This window comes from Heptranchias perlo, unplaced genomic scaffold (assembly GCF_035084215.1).
Source record: "Heptranchias perlo isolate sHepPer1 unplaced genomic scaffold, sHepPer1.hap1 HAP1_SCAFFOLD_770, whole genome shotgun sequence".
NCBI classification, from domain to species: domain Eukaryota; kingdom Metazoa; phylum Chordata; class Chondrichthyes; order Hexanchiformes; family Hexanchidae; genus Heptranchias; species Heptranchias perlo.
The window spans coordinates 59633-79016 of NW_027139804.1; the positions used below are offsets into that span (position 1 = coordinate 59633).

At 50.4% G+C, this 19384-nt stretch overlaps 1 protein-coding gene across 1 annotated transcript in view; it reads right to left on the bottom strand.

The window, feature by feature from the left end:
- Positions 1–19384, bottom strand: part of LOC137319224 (unconventional myosin-X-like) — a gene marked incomplete at its 5' end in the record, with an annotated part of 39800 nt that overhangs the window by 15663 nt on the left and 4753 nt on the right. The window contains 4 exon segments of the mRNA XM_067981528.1: positions 6404–6701; positions 8631–8754; positions 15926–16083; positions 17511–17705. Of these exon segments, the coding sequence (XP_067837629.1) occupies positions 6404–6701; positions 8631–8754; positions 15926–16083; positions 17511–17705 (775 nt within the window).

Sequence of the window (19384 nt, forward strand, 5' to 3'; positions counted from 1 at the left end):
GAACGGGGCTCACGGGGCACACGGAGAACGGGGCACACGGAGAACGGGGCACACGGGGCACACGGAGAACGGGGAACACGGAGAACGGGGCACATGGAGAACGGGGCTCACGGAGAACGGGGAACACGGAGAACGGGACTAACGGAGAACAGGGCTCACGGAGAACGAGGCTCACGGAGAACGGGGGCACACGGAGAACGGGGCTCACGAAGAACGGGGACACACGGAGAACGGGGCTCACGGAGAACGGGGCTCACGGAGAACGGGGCTCACGGAGAACGGGGCACACGGAGAACGGGGAACACTGAGAAAGGGGAACACTGAGAAAGGGACACACGGAGAACGGGGCTCACGGAGAACGGGGCACAGGGAGAACGGGGCTCACGGAGAACGGGGACACACGGAGAACGGGGACACACGGAGAACGGGGCTCACAGAGAACGGGGCTCACAGAGAACGGGGACACACGGAGAACGGGGCTCACGGAGAACGGGGCTCACAGAGAACGGGGCTCACGGAGAACGGGGACACACGGAGAACGGGGACACACGGAGAACGGGGACACACGGGGAACGGGGAACACTGAGAACGGGGCTCACGGAGAACGGGGCTCACGGAGAACGGGACACACGGAGAACACGGAGAACGGGGCTCACGGAGAACGGGACACACGGAGAACACGGAGAACGGGGCTCACAGAGAACGGGGACACACGGAGAACGGGGACACACGGAGAACGGGGAACACGGAGAACGGGGCTCACGGAGAACGGGGCTCACGGTGAACGGGACACACGGAGAACACGGAGAACGGGGCACACGGAGAACGGGACACACGGAGAACGGGGCTCACAGAGAACGGGGACACACGGAGAACGGGGACACACGGAGAACGGGGAACACGGAGAACGGGACACACGGAGAACACGGAGAACGGGGACACACGGGGCAGACGGAGAACGGGACACACGGAGAACACGTAGACCGGGACACACGGGGCACACGGAGAACGGGGAACACGGAGAACGGGGCACACGGAGAACGGGGACACACGGAGAACACGGAGAACGGGGCACACGGAGAACGGGGACACACGGAGAACACGGAGACCGGAACACACGGAGAACACGGAGAACGGGGCTCACGGAGAACGGGGACACACGGAGAACACGGAGAACGGGAACACACGGAGAACGGGGACACACGGAAAACGGGACACACGGAGAACGGGGACACACGGAGAACACGGAGAACGGGACACACGGAGAACGGGGACACACGGAGAACACGGAGAACGGGACACACGGAGAACGGGGACACACGGAGACCGGGACACACGGAGAACGCGGAGAACGGGGCACACGGAGAACACGGAGAACGGGACACACGGAGAACGGGACACACGGAGAATGGGGACACACGGAGAACACGGAGAACGGGAACACACGGAGAACGGGGACACACGGAGAACGGGACACACGGAGAACACGGAGAATGGGACACACGGAGAACGGGGACACACGGAGAACACTGAGAACGGGGACACACTGAGAACGGGACACACGGAGAACGGGACACACGGAGAACGGGACACACTGAGAACGGGGACACACGGAGAACGGGACACACAGAGAACGGGACACACGGGGAACACGGAGAACGGGACACACGGAGAACGGGACACACGGAGAACGGGGAACACGGAGAACGGGGAACACGGAGAACGGGACACACGGAGAACGGGGAACACTGAGAACGGGGAACACTGAGAACGGGACACACTGAGAACGGGGACACACGGAGAACGGGACACACGGAGAACGGGGAACACGGAGAACGGGGACACACTGAGAACGGGACACACGGGGAACACAGAGAACGGGGACACACGGAGAACGGGGACACACGGAGAACACGGAGAACGGGGACACACGGAGAACGGGGACACACGGGGAACACGGAGAACGGGGACACACGGAGAACGGGGACACACGGGGAACACGGAGAACGGGGACACACGGAGAACGGGACACACGGGGAACACGGAGAACGGGGACACACGGAGAACGGGACACACGGGGAACACGGAGAACGGGGACACACGGGGAACACGGAGAACGGGGACACACGGAGAACGGGGACACACTGAGAACACGGAGACCGGGACACACGGGGAACACGGAGAACGGGGACACACGGAGAACGGGACACACGGGGAACACGGAGAACGGGGACACACGGAGAACGGGACACACGGGGAACACGGAGAACGGGGACACACGGAGAACGGGACACACGGGGAACACGGAGAACGGGGACACACGGAGAACGGGGACACACGGAGAACACGGAGAACGGGACACACGGAGAACGGGACACACGGGGAACACGGAGAACGGGACACACGGAGAACGGGACACACGGGGAACACGGAGAACGGGGACACACTGAGAACGGGACACACGGGGAACACGGAGAATGGGACACACGGAGAACGGGGACACACGGGGAACACGGAGAACGGGGACACACTGAGAACGGGGACACACGGGGAACACGGAGAACGGGGACACACTGAGAACGGGACACACGGAGAACGGGGACACACGGAGAACGGGGACACACTGAGAACGGGACAAACGGGGAACACGGAGAACGGGGACACACGGAGAACGGGACACACGGAGAACGGGACACACGGGGAACACGGAGAACGGGGACACACTGAGAACGGGACACACGGAGAACACGGAGAACGGGGCACACAGAGAACGGGACACACGGGGAACACGGAGAACGGGGACACACTGAGAACGGGACACACGGAGAACACGGAGAACGGGACACACGGAGAACGGGACACACGGGGAACACGGAGAACGGGGACACACTGAGAACGGGACACACGGGGAACACGGAGAACGGGACACACGGAGAACGGGGACACACGGGGAACACGGAGAACGGGGACACACGGAGAACGGGGACACACGGGGAACACGGAGAACGGGGACACACGGGGAACACGGAGAACGGGGACACACGGAGAACGGGACACACGGGGAACACGGAGAACGGGACACACGGAGAACGGGACACACGGGGAACACGGAGAACGGGACACACGGAGAACGGGACACACGGGGAACACGGAGAACGGGGACACACGGAGAACGGGACACACGGGGAACACGGAGAACGGGACACACGGAGAACGGGGAACACTGAGAACGGGACACACGGAGAACGGGGACACACGGAGAACGGGGACACACGGAGAACGGGGACACACGGAGAACGGGACACACGGGGAACACGGAGAACGGGACACACGGAGAACGGGGAACACTGAGAACGGGACACACGGAGAACGGGGACACACGGAGAACGGGGACACACGGGGAACACGGAGAACGGGACACACGGGGAACACGGAGAACGGGACACACGGAGAACGGGACACACGGGGAACACGGAGAACGGGACACACGGAGAACGGGACACACGGGGAACACGGAGAACGGGACACACGGGGAACACGAAGAACGGGACACACGGAGAACGGGGACACACGGAGAACGGGACACACGGGGAACACGGAGAACGGGGACACACGGGGAACACGGAGAACGGGGACACACGGAGAACGGGGACACACTGAGAACACGGAGACCGGGACACACGGGGAACACGGAGAACGGGGACACACGGAGAACGGGACACACGGGGAACACGGAGAACGGGGACACACGGAGAACGGGACACACGGGGAACACGGAGAACGGGGACACACGGAGAACGGGACACACGGGGAACACGGAGAACGGGGACACACGGAGAACGGGGACACACGGAGAACACGGAGAACGGGACACACGGAGAACGGGACACACGGGGAACACGGAGAACGGGACACACGGAGAACGGGACACACGGGGAACACGGAGAACGGGGACACACTGAGAACGGGACACACGGGGAACACGGAGAATGGGACACACGGAGAACGGGGACACACGGGGAACACGGAGAACGGGGACACACTGAGAACGGGGACACACGGGGAACACGGAGAACGGGGACACACTGAGAACGGGACACACGGAGAACGGGGACACACGGAGAACGGGGACACACTGAGAACGGGACAAACGGGGAACACGGAGAACGGGGACACACGGAGAACGGGACACACGGAGAACGGGACACACGGGGAACACGGAGAACGGGGACACACTGAGAACGGGACACACGGAGAACACGGAGAACGGGGCACACAGAGAACGGGACACACGGGGAACACGGAGAACGGGGACACACTGAGAACGGGACACACGGAGAACACGGAGAACGGGACACACGGAGAACGGGACACACGGGGAACACGGAGAACGGGGACACACTGAGAACGGGACACACGGGGAACACGGAGAACGGGACACACGGAGAACGGGGACACACGGGGAACACGGAGAACGGGGACACACGGAGAACGGGGACACACGGGGAACACGGAGAACGGGGACACACGGGGAACACGGAGAACGGGGACACACGGAGAACGGGACACACGGGGAACACGGAGAACGGGACACACGGAGAACGGGACACACGGGGAACACGGAGAACGGGACACACGGAGAACGGGACACACGGGGAACACGGAGAACGGGGACACACGGAGAACGGGACACACGGGGAACACGGAGAACGGGACACACGGAGAACGGGGAACACTGAGAACGGGACACACGGAGAACGGGGACACACGGAGAACGGGGACACACGGAGAACGGGACACACGGGGAACACGGAGAACGGGACACACGGAGAACGGGGAACACTGAGAACGGGACACACGGAGAACGGGGACACACGGAGAACGGGGACACACGGGGAACACGGAGAACGGGACACACGGGGAACACGGAGAACGGGACACACGGAGAACGGGACACACGGGGAACACGGAGAACGGGACACACGGAGAACGGGACACACGGGGAACACGGAGAACGGGACACACGGGGAACACGAAGAACGGGACACACGGAGAACGGGGACACACGGAGAACGGGACACACGGGGAACACGGAGAACGGGGAACACTGAGAACGGGGACACACGGAGAACACGGAGAACGGGGACACACGGAGAACGGGACACACGGAGAACGGGACACACGGAGAACGGGGACACACGGAGAACGGGACACACGGGGAACACGGAGAACGGGACACACGGAGAACGGGACACACGGGGAACACGGAGAACGGGACACACGGGGAACACGGAGAACGGGACACACGGAGAACGGGGACACACGGAGAACGGGGACACACGGAGAACGGGGACACACGGAGAACGGGGACACACGGAGAACGGGACACACGGAGAACGGGGAACACTGAGAACGGGGACACACGGAGAACGGGACACACGGAGAACGGGGACACACGGACAACGGGGACACACGGAGAACGGGACACACGGGGAACACGGAGAACGGGGACACACGGAGAACGGGGCACACGGAGAACGGGACACACGGAGAACGGGGACACACGGAGAACGGGACACATGGGGAACACGGAGAACGGGGACACACTGAGAACGGGGAACACGGAGAATGGGACACACGGGACACACGGAGAACGGGACACACATGGGACATGGGGGCTCATCGCAAGCTGCCTACTGAAAACCGCACAGACTGTTGTAGCCCTGTCTCCGTCCCTGCTGGGAAAGCAAATCACCCCTGGAATATTAACTCATAACCCACATCCAACATCCATCTAAAAATGGGATTGAGGGATACGGGGAGAAGGTGGGTAGGTGGGATTGAGGGATATTGCATAAAATTGCATCGAATGTATAGCACAGAAACAGGCCATTCGGCCCAACTGGTCTATCCCGGTGTTTATGCTCCACACGAGCCTCCTCCCTCCCTACTTCATCTCACCCTATCACCATATCCTTCTATTCCTTTCTCCCTCATGTGTTTATCGAGCTTCCCCTTAAATCCATCCACACTATTCACCTCAACTACTCCTTGTGGGAGTGAGTTCCACATTCTCACCGCTCTCTGGGTGAAGAAGTTTCTCCTGAATTCCCTATTGGATTTATTAGTGACTATCTTATATTTATGGCCCCTAGTTCTTGTCACCCCAACAAGTGGAAACATTTTCTCTACGTCTACCCTATCGAACCCTTTCATAATCTTAAAGACCTCGATCAGGTCACCCCTCAGTCTTCGCTTTTCTAGGGTAAAGAGCCCCGGCCTGTTCACTCTTTCCTGATAGGTGTAATCTCTCAGGAGATGGTGAGGAGGTGGGTGGAGATTATGGGCTGGCTGGGCCTTGGCCTGGAGTTGTTTGTCAGACTCCGAGAGCTGTGACTCAGACCTCTTCAGGTGGAACTTGAGGTAACGGAGGATGCCGCGACTGGGCAGGAAGGTGCAGCTCATGCAGCCGAGCAGCCGACAGTGGTGCAGGTTCCCCATGCTATTCGGCTGAGGCATGTGATTGGTCTGTTTGATGAGCTGACAGTAGACCTCATCCCTCAGCGATTTCAGGTCCTGGCAGGTTTGTAGAATTCCCTGGACGATGGGAATGGGATCGGAGGCGGACTCCAGTTCCTGCAGTGAGTTGAAGATCCTTACGGCCTCGTCCTGAAGACTGGTGTATCCCTTCTCCTTCTGCACTAGAGCCGGGGAGACAGGAAGGTGACAGGTTAGTCTGGAGTCTGCACTCGGAGAGGATGAAACCACCCACATGCGCTCAGCTTCTCTCACACACATCTTTCTGTAGTCTGCTCCCGATGGCGCTGACTCTCACTGGGCTACATCTTCCATGGACAATTACCACCCTCCTGTTCATCATCCCAAGTGGCCTTTCTTCCTGTGTGAGATTGGCTGGCTATTCAACTGTACTGGCATCACACTCCAATTCCATCCAGTCCTCACCAGACGGCTGGAGGCACCAACTTCCCTCTGGGAGGCATTGGACAATTTCCCACATCCTTAAACCAGTGACACTGAGATCAATTGCAGCAGCTTGTCTTCAGCCCAGGAGGGGAGGAGGGAGAGGAGAGGGGGGAGAGGAGAGGGGGAAGAGAGGAGAGGAGGAGGAGAGGGGAGGGGAGGGGAGGGGGGAGAGGAGAGGGGGGAGAGGAGGAGGAGGAGAGGGGAGAGAGGAGAAGGAGAGGGGAAGAGGAGAGGGGGAGGGGAGGGGGGGAGGGGGAGAGGAGAGGAGAAAGAAGAGGGGAGGAGAGGGGAGGGGAGCAGATAGCTGAATGAATGAGGACCTTTGTAATTCAACTAAAATCAAATAACTGAAGATGCTGGAAATTTGAAATGAAAATAGAAAATGCTGGAAATTAAATGGTTCCGGCAGCAGTGTGGGGAGAACCGAGGGACCGAATATTTGGGTGTGAACTTTATCAGAACTTTGTAATTAATTCTCTCGCTGACTTAAGGGCAACCCTAAAACACACAGACACACACACAGACACACACACAGACAGACACACACACAGACAGACACAGACACACAGACACACACAGACAGACACAGACACACACACAGACACAGACTCATCAACAATAACTCCCATTTATTTCGCACCTTTAATGTAGTAAAATGTCCCAAGGTGCTTCACAGGAGTGATTATTAAACAAAATTTGACACCGAGCCACATAAGGAGATATTAGGACAGGTGACCAAAAGCTCGGTCAAAGAGGGAGGTTTTAAGGAGCGTCTTAAAGGAGGAGAGAGAGGCGGGGAGGTTTAGGGAGGGAATTCCAGAGCTTAGGGCCCAGGCAGCTGAAGGCACGGCCGCCAATGGTGGAACGATTAAAATCGGGGATAGGCAAGAGGCCGGAATTGGAGGAGCGCAGAGATCTCGGAGGGTTGTAGGGCTGGAGGAGGTTACAGAGAGAGGGAGGGGCGAGGGCCATGGAGGGATTTGAAAACAAGGATGAGAATTTTAAAATCGAGGCGTTCCTGGACCAGGAGCCAATGTAGGTCAGTGAGCACAGGGGGTGATGGGTGAACGGGACTTGGTGTGAGTTAGGATACGGGCAGCAGAGTTTTGGATGAGCTCAAGTTTCTGGAGGGTGGAAGATGGGGGGCTGGCCAGGAGAGCATTGGAATGGCCGTGTCTGGAGGTAACAAAGGCACGGAGGAGGGTTTCAGCAGCAGATGAGCTGAGGTAGAGGCGGAGACGGGCGATGTTACGGAGGTGGAAGTAGGCGGTCTTGGTGATGGAGAGGATATGGGGTCAGAAGCTCATCTCAGGGTCAAATAGAAGGCCGAGGTTGTGAACAGCCTGGTTCAGCCTCAGACAGTGGCCGGGGAGAGGGGTGGAGTCGGTGGTGAGGGAATGGAGTTTGTGGCGGGGACTGAAGACAGTGGCTTCGGGCTTCTGTCAGACAGACAGACACAAACACAGACACACACACACACACACACAGAGACATTCACACACACAGACACAGACACACACAGACACCGACACACACACAGACCCTCTGTTACCACAATCAAAGGTCGATAGTGTCACTGGCCTCTCCAGGTTTTATACAGAGCCTGTGCACGATGTGAAATTGGGAAACACACAGCAGATACTCACAGCTGAGGTTAATATCCCCATACAGCAAGGGCAGGAGTGGGGAGTGCAGGGGGTGTTGGGTGTAACGGAGGATTGGATTCCTCCTGTATGTCTGTTCCACCATCTCCGAATTCACACTGTTCTCCTGAAAGATAAAAGCAGATTTACTCTCAAGCTGAAAACAAAAACAGACGGTGGTGGGAGTTGTCCTGGGTTCTGATCTCCCCACGTCCCATTAACTGATTCAACGAACCAAACTAAACCAATCAGAGCACTGAGCCCAATCTGGTCGCAAAATGGACAATCTGTACCTGATCAGGAAATGGGGTCACACCAACTGAATGTGAATCGGACTGACACAGAGCAGGAAATGTACAAACACAATACAGACTGTGAAACACACACAATACAGACTGTGAAAGACACACAATACAGACTGTAAACCACACACAATACAGACTGTGAAAGACACACAATACAGACTGTGAAAGACACACAATACAGACTGAAACACACACACAATACAGACTGTAAAACACACACAATACAGACTGAAACACACACACAATACAGACTGTGAAACACACACAATACAGACTGTGAAACACACACAATACAGACTGAAACACACACAATACAGACTGTGAAACACACAATACAGACTGTGAAACACACACAATACAGACTGAAACACACACAATACAGACTGTGAAACACACACAATACAGACTGTGAAACACACAATACAGACTGTGAAACACACAATACAGACTGTGAAACACACAATACAGACTGTGAAACACACACAATACAGACTGTGAAACACACACAATACAGACTGTGAAACACACAATACAGACTGTGAAACACACACAATACAGACTGAAACACACACAATACAGACTTTGAAACACACACAATACAGACTGAAACACACACAATACAGACTGTGAAACACACAATACAGACTGTGAAACACACACAATACAGACTGAAACACACACAATACAGACTTTGAAACACACACAATACAGACTGTGAAAGACACACAATACAGACTGAAACACACACACAATACAGACTGTGAAACACACAATAAAGACTGTGAAACACACACAATAAAGACTGTGAAACACACAATACAGACTGTAAAACACACACAATACAGACTGTGAAAGACACACAATACAGACTGTAAAACACACACAATACAGACTGTGAAAGACACACAATACAGACTGTGAAACACACACAATACAGACTGTGAAAGACACACAATACAGACTGAAACACACACACAATACAGACTGTAAAACACACACAATACAGACTGTGAAAGACACACAATACAGACTGTGAAAGACACACAATACAGACTGAAACACACACACAATACAGACTGTGAAACACACACAATACAGACTGTGAAACACACACAATACAGACTGAAACACACACAATACAGACTGTGAAACACACAATACAGACTGTGAAACACACACAATACAGACTGTGAAACACACAATACAGACTGTGAAACACACACAATACAGACTGAAACACACACAATACAGACTTTGAAACACACACAATACAGACTGTGAAACACACACAATACAGACTGAAACACACACAATACAGACTGTGAAACACACAATACAGACTGTGAAACACACACAATACAGACTGAAACACACACAATACAGACTTTGAAACACACACAATACAGACTGTGAAAGACACACAATACAGACTGAAACACACACACAATACAGACTGTGAAACACACAATAAAGACTGTGAAACACACACAATAAAGACTGTGAAACACACAATACAGACTGTAAAACACACACAATACAGACTGTGAAAGACACACAATACAGACTGTAAAACACACACAATACAGACTGTGAAAGACACACAATACAGACTGTGAAACACACACAATACAGACTGTGAAAGACACACAATACAGACTGAAACACACACACAATACAGACTGTGAAACACACACAATACAGACTGTGAAACACACACAATACAGACTGTAAAACACACACAATACAGACTGTGAAAGACACACAATACAGACTGAAACACACACAATACAGACTGTGAAACACACACAATACAGACTGTGAAACACACAATACAGACTGTGAAACACACACAATACAGACTGTGAAACACACAATACAGACTGTGAAACACACACAATACAGACTGAAACACACACAATACAGACTGTGAAACACACACAATACAGACCGAAACACACACAATACAGACTGTGATAGACACTCAGATACAGACTGAAACACACACAATACAGACTGTGAAACACACACAATACAGACTGAAACACACACAATACAGACTGTGAAACACACACAATACAGACTGAAACACACACAATACAGACTGAAACACACACAATAAAGGCTGAAACACACACAATAAAGACTGTGAAACACACACAATACAGACTGAAACACACACAATAAAGGCTGAAACACACACAATAAAGACTGTGAAACACACACAATAAAGACTGTGAAACACACAATACAGACTGTAAAACACACACAATACAGACTGTGAAACACACACAATACAGACTGTGAAACACACACAATACAGACTGTGAAAGACACACAATACAGACTGAAACACACACACAATACAGACTGTGAAACACACACAATACAGACTGTGAAACACACACAATACAGACTGAAACACACACAATACAGACTGTGAAACACACAATACAGACTGTGAAACACACACAATACAGACTGAAACACACACAATACAGACTTTGAAACACACACAATACAGACTGTGAAACACACACAATACAGACTGAAACACACACAATACAGACTGTGAAACACACAATACAGACTGTGAAACACACACAATACAGACTGAAACACACACAATACAGACTTTGAAACACACACAATACAGACTGTGAAAGACACACAATACAGACTGAAACACACACACAATACAGACTGTGAAACACACAATAAAGACTGTGAAACACACAATACAGACTGTAAAACACACACAATACAGACTGTGAAAGACACACAATACAGACTGTAAAACACACACAATACAGACTGTGAAAGACACACAATACAGACTGTGAAACACACACAATACAGACTGTGAAAGACACACAATACAGACTGAAACACACACACAATACAGACTGTGAAACACACACAATACAGACTGTGAAACACACACAATACAGACTGTAAAACACACACAATACAGACTGTGAAAGACACACAATACAGACTGAAACACACACAATACAGACTGTGAAACACACACAATACAGACTGTGAAACACACAATACAGACTGTGAAACACACACAATACAGACTGTGAAACACACAATACAGACTGTGAAACACACACAATACAGACTGAAACACACACAATACAGACTGTGAAACACACACAATACAGACCGAAACACACATAATACAGACTGTGATAGACACTCAGATACAGACTGAAACACACACAATACAGACTGTGAAACACACACAATACAGACTGAAACACACACAATACAGACTGTGAAACACACACAATACAGACTGAAACACACACAATACAGACTGAAACACACACAATAAAGGCTGAAACACACACAATAAAGACTGTGAAACACACACAATAAAGACTGTGAAACACACAATACAGACTGAAACACACACAATACAGACTGTGAAACACACACAATACAGACTGAAACACACACAATAAAGGCTGAAACACACACAATAAAGACTGTGAAACACACACAATAAAGACTGTGAAACACACAATACAGACTGTAAAACACACACAATACAGACTGAAACACACACAATACAGACTGTGAAACACACACAATACAGACTGAAACACACACAATACAGACTGTGAAACACACACAATACAGACTGATGGTATGAGAGCGGAATTGATTAAAGTGGACTGGGAAAATAGATTAAAGGGTAAGACGGTACATGAGCAGTGGTGTTCATTCAAGGAGTTATTTTACAACTTTCAAAAAATATATATTTCACTGAGGAAAAAAGGGTGTAAAAGAAATGACAGCCATCCATGGCTAAGTAAAGAAATTAAGGATAGTATCCGACTAAAAACAAGGACATATAAGGTAGCCAAACTTAGTGGGAGGATAGAAGATTGGGAAGTCTTCAAAAGACAGCAAAAAGTAACGAAAGGATTGATTAAGAAAGGGAAGTTAGATTATGAAAATAAATTAGCAAAAAATATAAAAACAGATAGCAAGAGTTTCTATAGTTATATAAAAAGAAAAAGGGTGGCTAAGGCAAACGTAGGTCCCTTAGAGGATGAGACCGGGAAATTAATGGTGGGAAACATGGAGATGGCAAAAATGTTGAACAAATATTTTGTTTCAGTCTTTACGGTAGAGGACACTAAGAATATCCCAACACTGGACAAACAGGGGACTCTCGGGGGGGAGGAGCTAAATACGATTAAAATCACTAAGGAATTGGTACTCAGTAAATTAATGGGACTCAAGGCGGATAAATCCCCTGGACCTGATGGCTTACATCCTAGGGTCTTGAGGGAAGTGGCAGTAGGGATTGTGGATGCTTTGGTAATAATTTTCCAAAATTCTCTGGACTCGGCAAAGGTCCCGGCAGATTGGAAAACTGCTAATGTAACACCCTTATTTAAAAAGGGTAGTAGGCAGAAGGCTGGAAATTATAGACCAGTTAGCCTAACATCTGTGGTGGGTAAAATTTTGGAGTCTATTATTAAGGAGACAGTAACGGAACATTTGGATAAACATAATTTAATAGGACAAAGTCAGCATGGCGTTACGAAGGGGAAGTCATGTCTGACAAATTTGCTTGAGTTCTTTGAGGACATAACGTACAGGGTGGATAAAGGGGAACCAGTGGACGTAGTGTATTTAGACTTCCAGAAGGCATTCGACAAGGTGCCACATAAAAGATTATTGCTCAAGATAAAGAATCACGGGATTGGGGGTAATATTCTGGCATGGGTGGAGGATTGGTTATCTAACAGGAAGCAGAGAGTTGGGATAAATGGTACATTCTCGGACTGGCAACCAGTAGCCAGTGGTGTTCCGCAGGGGTCGGTGCTGGGTCCCCAACTCTTTACAATCTATATTAATGATTTGGAGGAGGGGACCGAGTGTAACATATCAAAGTTTGCAGATGATACAAAGATGGGAGGGAAAGTAGAGAGTGAGGAGGACATAAAAAACCTACAGGGGGATTTAGACAGGTTGGGTGAGTGGGCGGAGATTTGGCAGATGCAATACAATATTGGAAAATGTGAGGTTATGCACTTTGGCAGGAAAAATCAGAGAGCAAGTTATTATCTTAATGGCGAGAAACTGGAAAGTACTGCAGTACAAAGGGATCTGGGGGTCCTAGTGCAAGAAAACCAAAAAGTTAGTTTGCAGGTGCAGCAGGTGATCAAGAAGGCCAACGGAATGTTGGCTTTTATTGCTAGGGGGATAGAATATAAAAACAGGGAGGTATTGCTGCAGTTATATAAGGTATTGGTGAGACCGCACCTGGAATACTGCATACAGTTTTGGTCTCCATACTTAAGAAAAGACATACTTGCTCTCGAGGCAGTTAATCCCGGGGATGAGGGGGCGGACATATGAGGAGAGGTTGAGTAGATTGGGACTCTACTCATTGGAGTTCAGAATAATGAGAGGCGATCTTATTGAAACATATAAGATTGTGAAGGGGCTTGATCGGGTGGATGCGGTAAGGATGTTCCCAAGGATGGGTGAAACTAGAACGAGGGGGCATAATCTTAGAATAAGGGGCTGCTCTTTCAAAACTGAGATGAGGAGAAACTTCTTCACTCAGAGGGTAGTAGGTCTGTGGAATTTGCTGCCCCAGGAAGCTGTGGAAGCTACATCATTAAATAAATTTAAAACAGAAATAGACAGTTTCCTAGAAGTAAAGGGAATTAGGGGTTACGGGGAGCGGGCAGGAAATTGGACATGAATTTAGATTTGAGGTTCGGATCAGATCAGCCATGATCTTATTGAATGGCGGAGCAGGCTCGAGGGGCCGATTGGCCTACTCCTGCTCCTAATTCTTATGTTCTTATGAAACACACACAATACAGACTGTGAAACACACACAATACAGACTGTGAGAGACACTCAGACACAGACTGCGAGAGACACTCAGACACAGACTGTGATAGACACTCAGACACAGACTGTGAGAGACACACAGACACAGACTGTGATAGACACTCAGACACAGACTGTGAGAGTCACTCAGACACAGACTGTGAAACACACACAGACACAGACTGTGAAACACACTCAGACACAAACTGTGATAGACACACAGACACAAACTGTGATAGACACACAGACACAGACTGTGAAACACACTCAGACACAGACTGCGATAGACACTCAGATACAGACTGTGAAACACACACAGACACAGACTGTGAAACACACTCAGACACAAACTGTGATAGACACACAGACACAAACTGTGATAGACACACAGACACAGACTGTGAAACACACTCAGACACAGACTGCGATAGACACTCAGACACAGACTGTGAAACACACTCAGACACAAACTGTGATAGACACACAGACACAAACTGTGAAACACACTCAGACACAAACTGTGATAGACACACAGACACAGACTGTGAAACACACTCAGACACAAACTGTGATAGACACACAGACACAAACTGTGAAACACACTCAGACACAAACTGTGATAGACACACAGACACAGACTGTGAAACACACTCAGACACAAACTGTGATAGACACACAGACACAGACTGTGAAACACACTCAGACACAAACTGTGATAGACACACAGACACAAACTGTGAAACACACTCAGACACAGACTGCGAGAGACACTCAGACACAGACTGCGACAGACACTCAGACACAGACTGCGATAGACACTCAGACACAGACTGTGACAGACACCAACACCATCTAAACTGGATCTGAAGACTTCCTGGAAACATGAGATGCTCCGTTCTGTATTGGCTGCTGTGCCTTTCAATACAGATTGTCATTTGGTGGTGCCTTGCAGGAGGGCGATGGGATCCGATGAACGAGCGTTTCCATTGGATGCCCTGTTTGACCCTGGATTGGTTCCGTTTCCTACCAGTTCCCATTGGCTGGTTTGGCCATTTGGACTAAAGTCTGACCAATGGGCTGACACCTTCACCCTGGCTCTCATTCTCTATTGGCTCTCCTTACCTTGATGTCACGAATCAGCTGTTGGGTTGGTGTTTCTATGGGAACCTTGTTGTCGATGACATTCTGAATGGCCAAGGCCCAGCGCAATGCTTCGTTCAATAACTTTGTGTAGAGTCGGTACGAGTGTTTCCTGCCATGGATGACAGTGTGCCAATAACCTGGAGACAGCAGAGAGGCAGTGGGGGGTCACATCACTGTCAGTGGGAGCTGTGGTAGGGTCATTAACGAGGACTGCCACCCCTCCACACACTAATACTGTGTGTCAATGGGAGTAACAATCCTCCACACACTAATACTGTGTGTCACTGGGAGTAACAATCCTCCACACACTAATACTGTGTGTCAATGGGAGTAACAATCCTCCACACACTAATACTGTGTGTCACTGGGAGTAACAATCCTCCACACACTAATACCGTGTGTCATAGAATCATAGAATCATAGAAGTTTACAACATGGAAACAGGCCCTTCGGCCCAACATGTCCATGTCGCCCAGTTTATACCACTAAGCTAGTCCCAGTTGCCTGCACTTGGCCCATATCCCTCTATACCCATCTTACCCATGTAACTGTCCAAATGCTTTTTAAAAGACAAAATTGTACCCGCCTCTACTACTGCCTCTGGCAGCTCGTTCCAGACACTCACCACCCTTTGAGTGAAAAAATTGCCCCTCTGGACCCTTTTGTATCTCTCCCCTCTCACCTTAAATCTATGTCCCCTCGTTATAGACTCCCCTACCTTTGGGAAAAGATTTTGACTATCGACCTTATCTATGCCCCTCATTATTTTATAGACTTCTATAAGATCACCCCTAAACCTCCTACTCTCCAGGGAAAAAAGTCCCAGTCTGTCTAACCTCTCCCTATAAGTCAAACCATCAAGTCCCGGTAGCATCCTAGTAAATCTTTTCTGCACTCTTTCTAGTTTAATAATATCCTTTCTATAATAGGGTGACCAGAACTGTACACAGTATTCCAAGTGTGGCCTTACTAATGTCTTGTACAACTTCAACAAGACATCCCAACTCCTGCATTCAATGTTCTGACCAATGAAACCAAGCATGCTGAATGCCTTCTTCACCACCCTATCCACCTGTGACTCCACTTTCAAGGAGCTATGAACCTGTACTCCTAGATCTCTTTGTTCTATAACTCTCCCCAACGCCCTACCATTAACGGAGTAGGTCCTGGCCCGATTCGATCTACCAAAATGCATCACCTCACATTTATCTAAATTAAACTCCATCTGCCATGTCAATGGGAGTAACTGTCCTCCACACACTAATACTGTGTGTCAATGGGAGTAACTGTCCTCCACACACTAATATTGTGTGTCACTGGAGTAACGGTCCTCTCGGAGGAGATTCCCGGGAGTAATATTTTTGCCCTGTCTTCCCAGTGTGGAGCCTCTCCTGTCGGGAGTGCAGATCAGTATTTGCGGTGACTGTCTGTCGTGGGGAGACTGAGTCTTGTCAGAGACTGACCCCTTTAGGTGAGTGATGGCAAATTACCCCAGCATGGAGCTGTGCTGAATTTCTGTGCCAGAACATTTGATGATACTCGGATTATTGCCCTTTAGAAGCACCTGTTTCTCGGAAGATTCTGTCATCTGGTTGAACCACAGAGCAGAGACTGTTGAGTACCAAGGTTCCCAGTTTGGAGGCATGACGCTCTGAGGATTTGTAGTAATCGAGCGAGTTATTATTCAGTACAAACCAACGTTTCTTCAGCCTGAGAGACGAGGTTTTCCCGCTGCTTCTCATCTCTTTGTGGAGCCAACCTGGAACAGGTAGCGGGGAGGGGGGGATCAGCCCGGCACTGGAGGGACACAACATCATTGCACACAGCAACAGAGACCCCCGCACAGATAATCAGAGACCCCCCCCAGAGAAACACAACACCCTCCAAACACAGATCAGGTAAGTTGTGAAGAGGACATGAGGAGTCTGCAAAGGGATATCGATAGGTTAAGTGAGTGGGCAAAAATTTGGCAGATGGAGTATAATGTGGGAAAATGTGAACTTGTCCACTTTGGCAGGAGGAATAGAAAAGCAGTATATTATTTAAATGGAGAGAGATTGCAGAACTCTGAGGTACAGAGGGATCTGGGTGTCCTCGTACATGAATCACAAAAAGTTAGTATGCAGGTACAGCAAGTGATTAGGAAGGCAAATGGAATGTTGTAATTTATTGCAAGGGGAATGGAATATAAAAGTAGAGATGTTTTGCTCCAGTTGTACAGGGCATTGGTGAGACCACATCTAGAATACTGTGCGCAGTTTTGGTCTCCTTATTTAAGAAAGGACATAATTGCTTTGGAGGCGGTTCAGAGAAGGTTCACTCGACTGATTCCTGGGATGAGGGGGTTATCTTATGAGGAAAGGTTGGACAAGTTGGGCCTGTATACACTGGAGTTTAGAAGAATGAGAGGTGATCTTATTCAAACATATAAGATCCTGAGGGGACTAGAAGGGGTAGATGCTGAGAGGATGTTTCCCCTTGTGGGAGAGACTAGAACTCGGGGCCACAGTTTAAAAATAAGGGGTCTCCCATTTAAGACGGAGATGAGGAGAATTTTTCTCTCTGAGGGTGGTGAGTCTGTGGAACTCCCTTCCCCAGAGAGCGGGGGAGGCAGGGTCACTGAATATTTTTAAGGCTGAGTTAGATCGATTCCTGATTAACAAGGGAGTCAAAGGTTATAGAAGGTAGAGGGGAAAGTAGGGTTGAGGTCACAATCAATGGGCTTTAGGGGGTTTGCTGGGAAGGAAGACGGTTGTGGGGCAATTGATTTAGGGTTGGAATCACAGCTGGTGGATCCGGTCTCTGATTGGATCAGGTGGAGATAGAGGAAGGGGGTGGGGGTCAGGTGGTGTGAACCCAACATGGTGCAAGTCTTGGCCAATAGAGGGTCCTGGTCCTGAGACCCTCTCTCTCCCACTCTCTCTCTCCCTCTCCTGGTCCTGAGACCAACTCTCTCTCTCTCTCTCTCTCTCCTGGTCCTGAGACCAACTCTCTCTCTCTCTCTCTCTCCTGGTCCTGAGACCCACTCTCTCTCTCTCTCTCTCCTGGTCCTGAGACCCACTCTCTCTCTCTCTCTCTCTCCTGGTCCTGAGACCCACTCTCTCTCTCTCTCTCTCTCCTGGTCCTGAGACCCACTCTCTCTCTCTCTCTCTCTCTCTCCTGGTCCTGAGACCCACTCTCTCTCTCTCTCTCTCTCTCCTGGTCCTGAGACCCTCTCTCTCTCTCTCTCTCCTGGTCCTGAGACCCTCTCTCTCTCTCTCTCCTGGTCCTGAGAACCTCTCTCTCTCTCTCTCCTGGTCCTGAAACCCACTCTCTCTCTCTCTCTCTCCTGGTCCTGAGACCCACTCTCTCTCTCTCTCTCTCTCTCTCCTGGTCCTGAGACCCACTCTCTCTCTCTCTCTCCTGGTCCTGAAACCCACTCTCTCTCTCTCTCTCTCC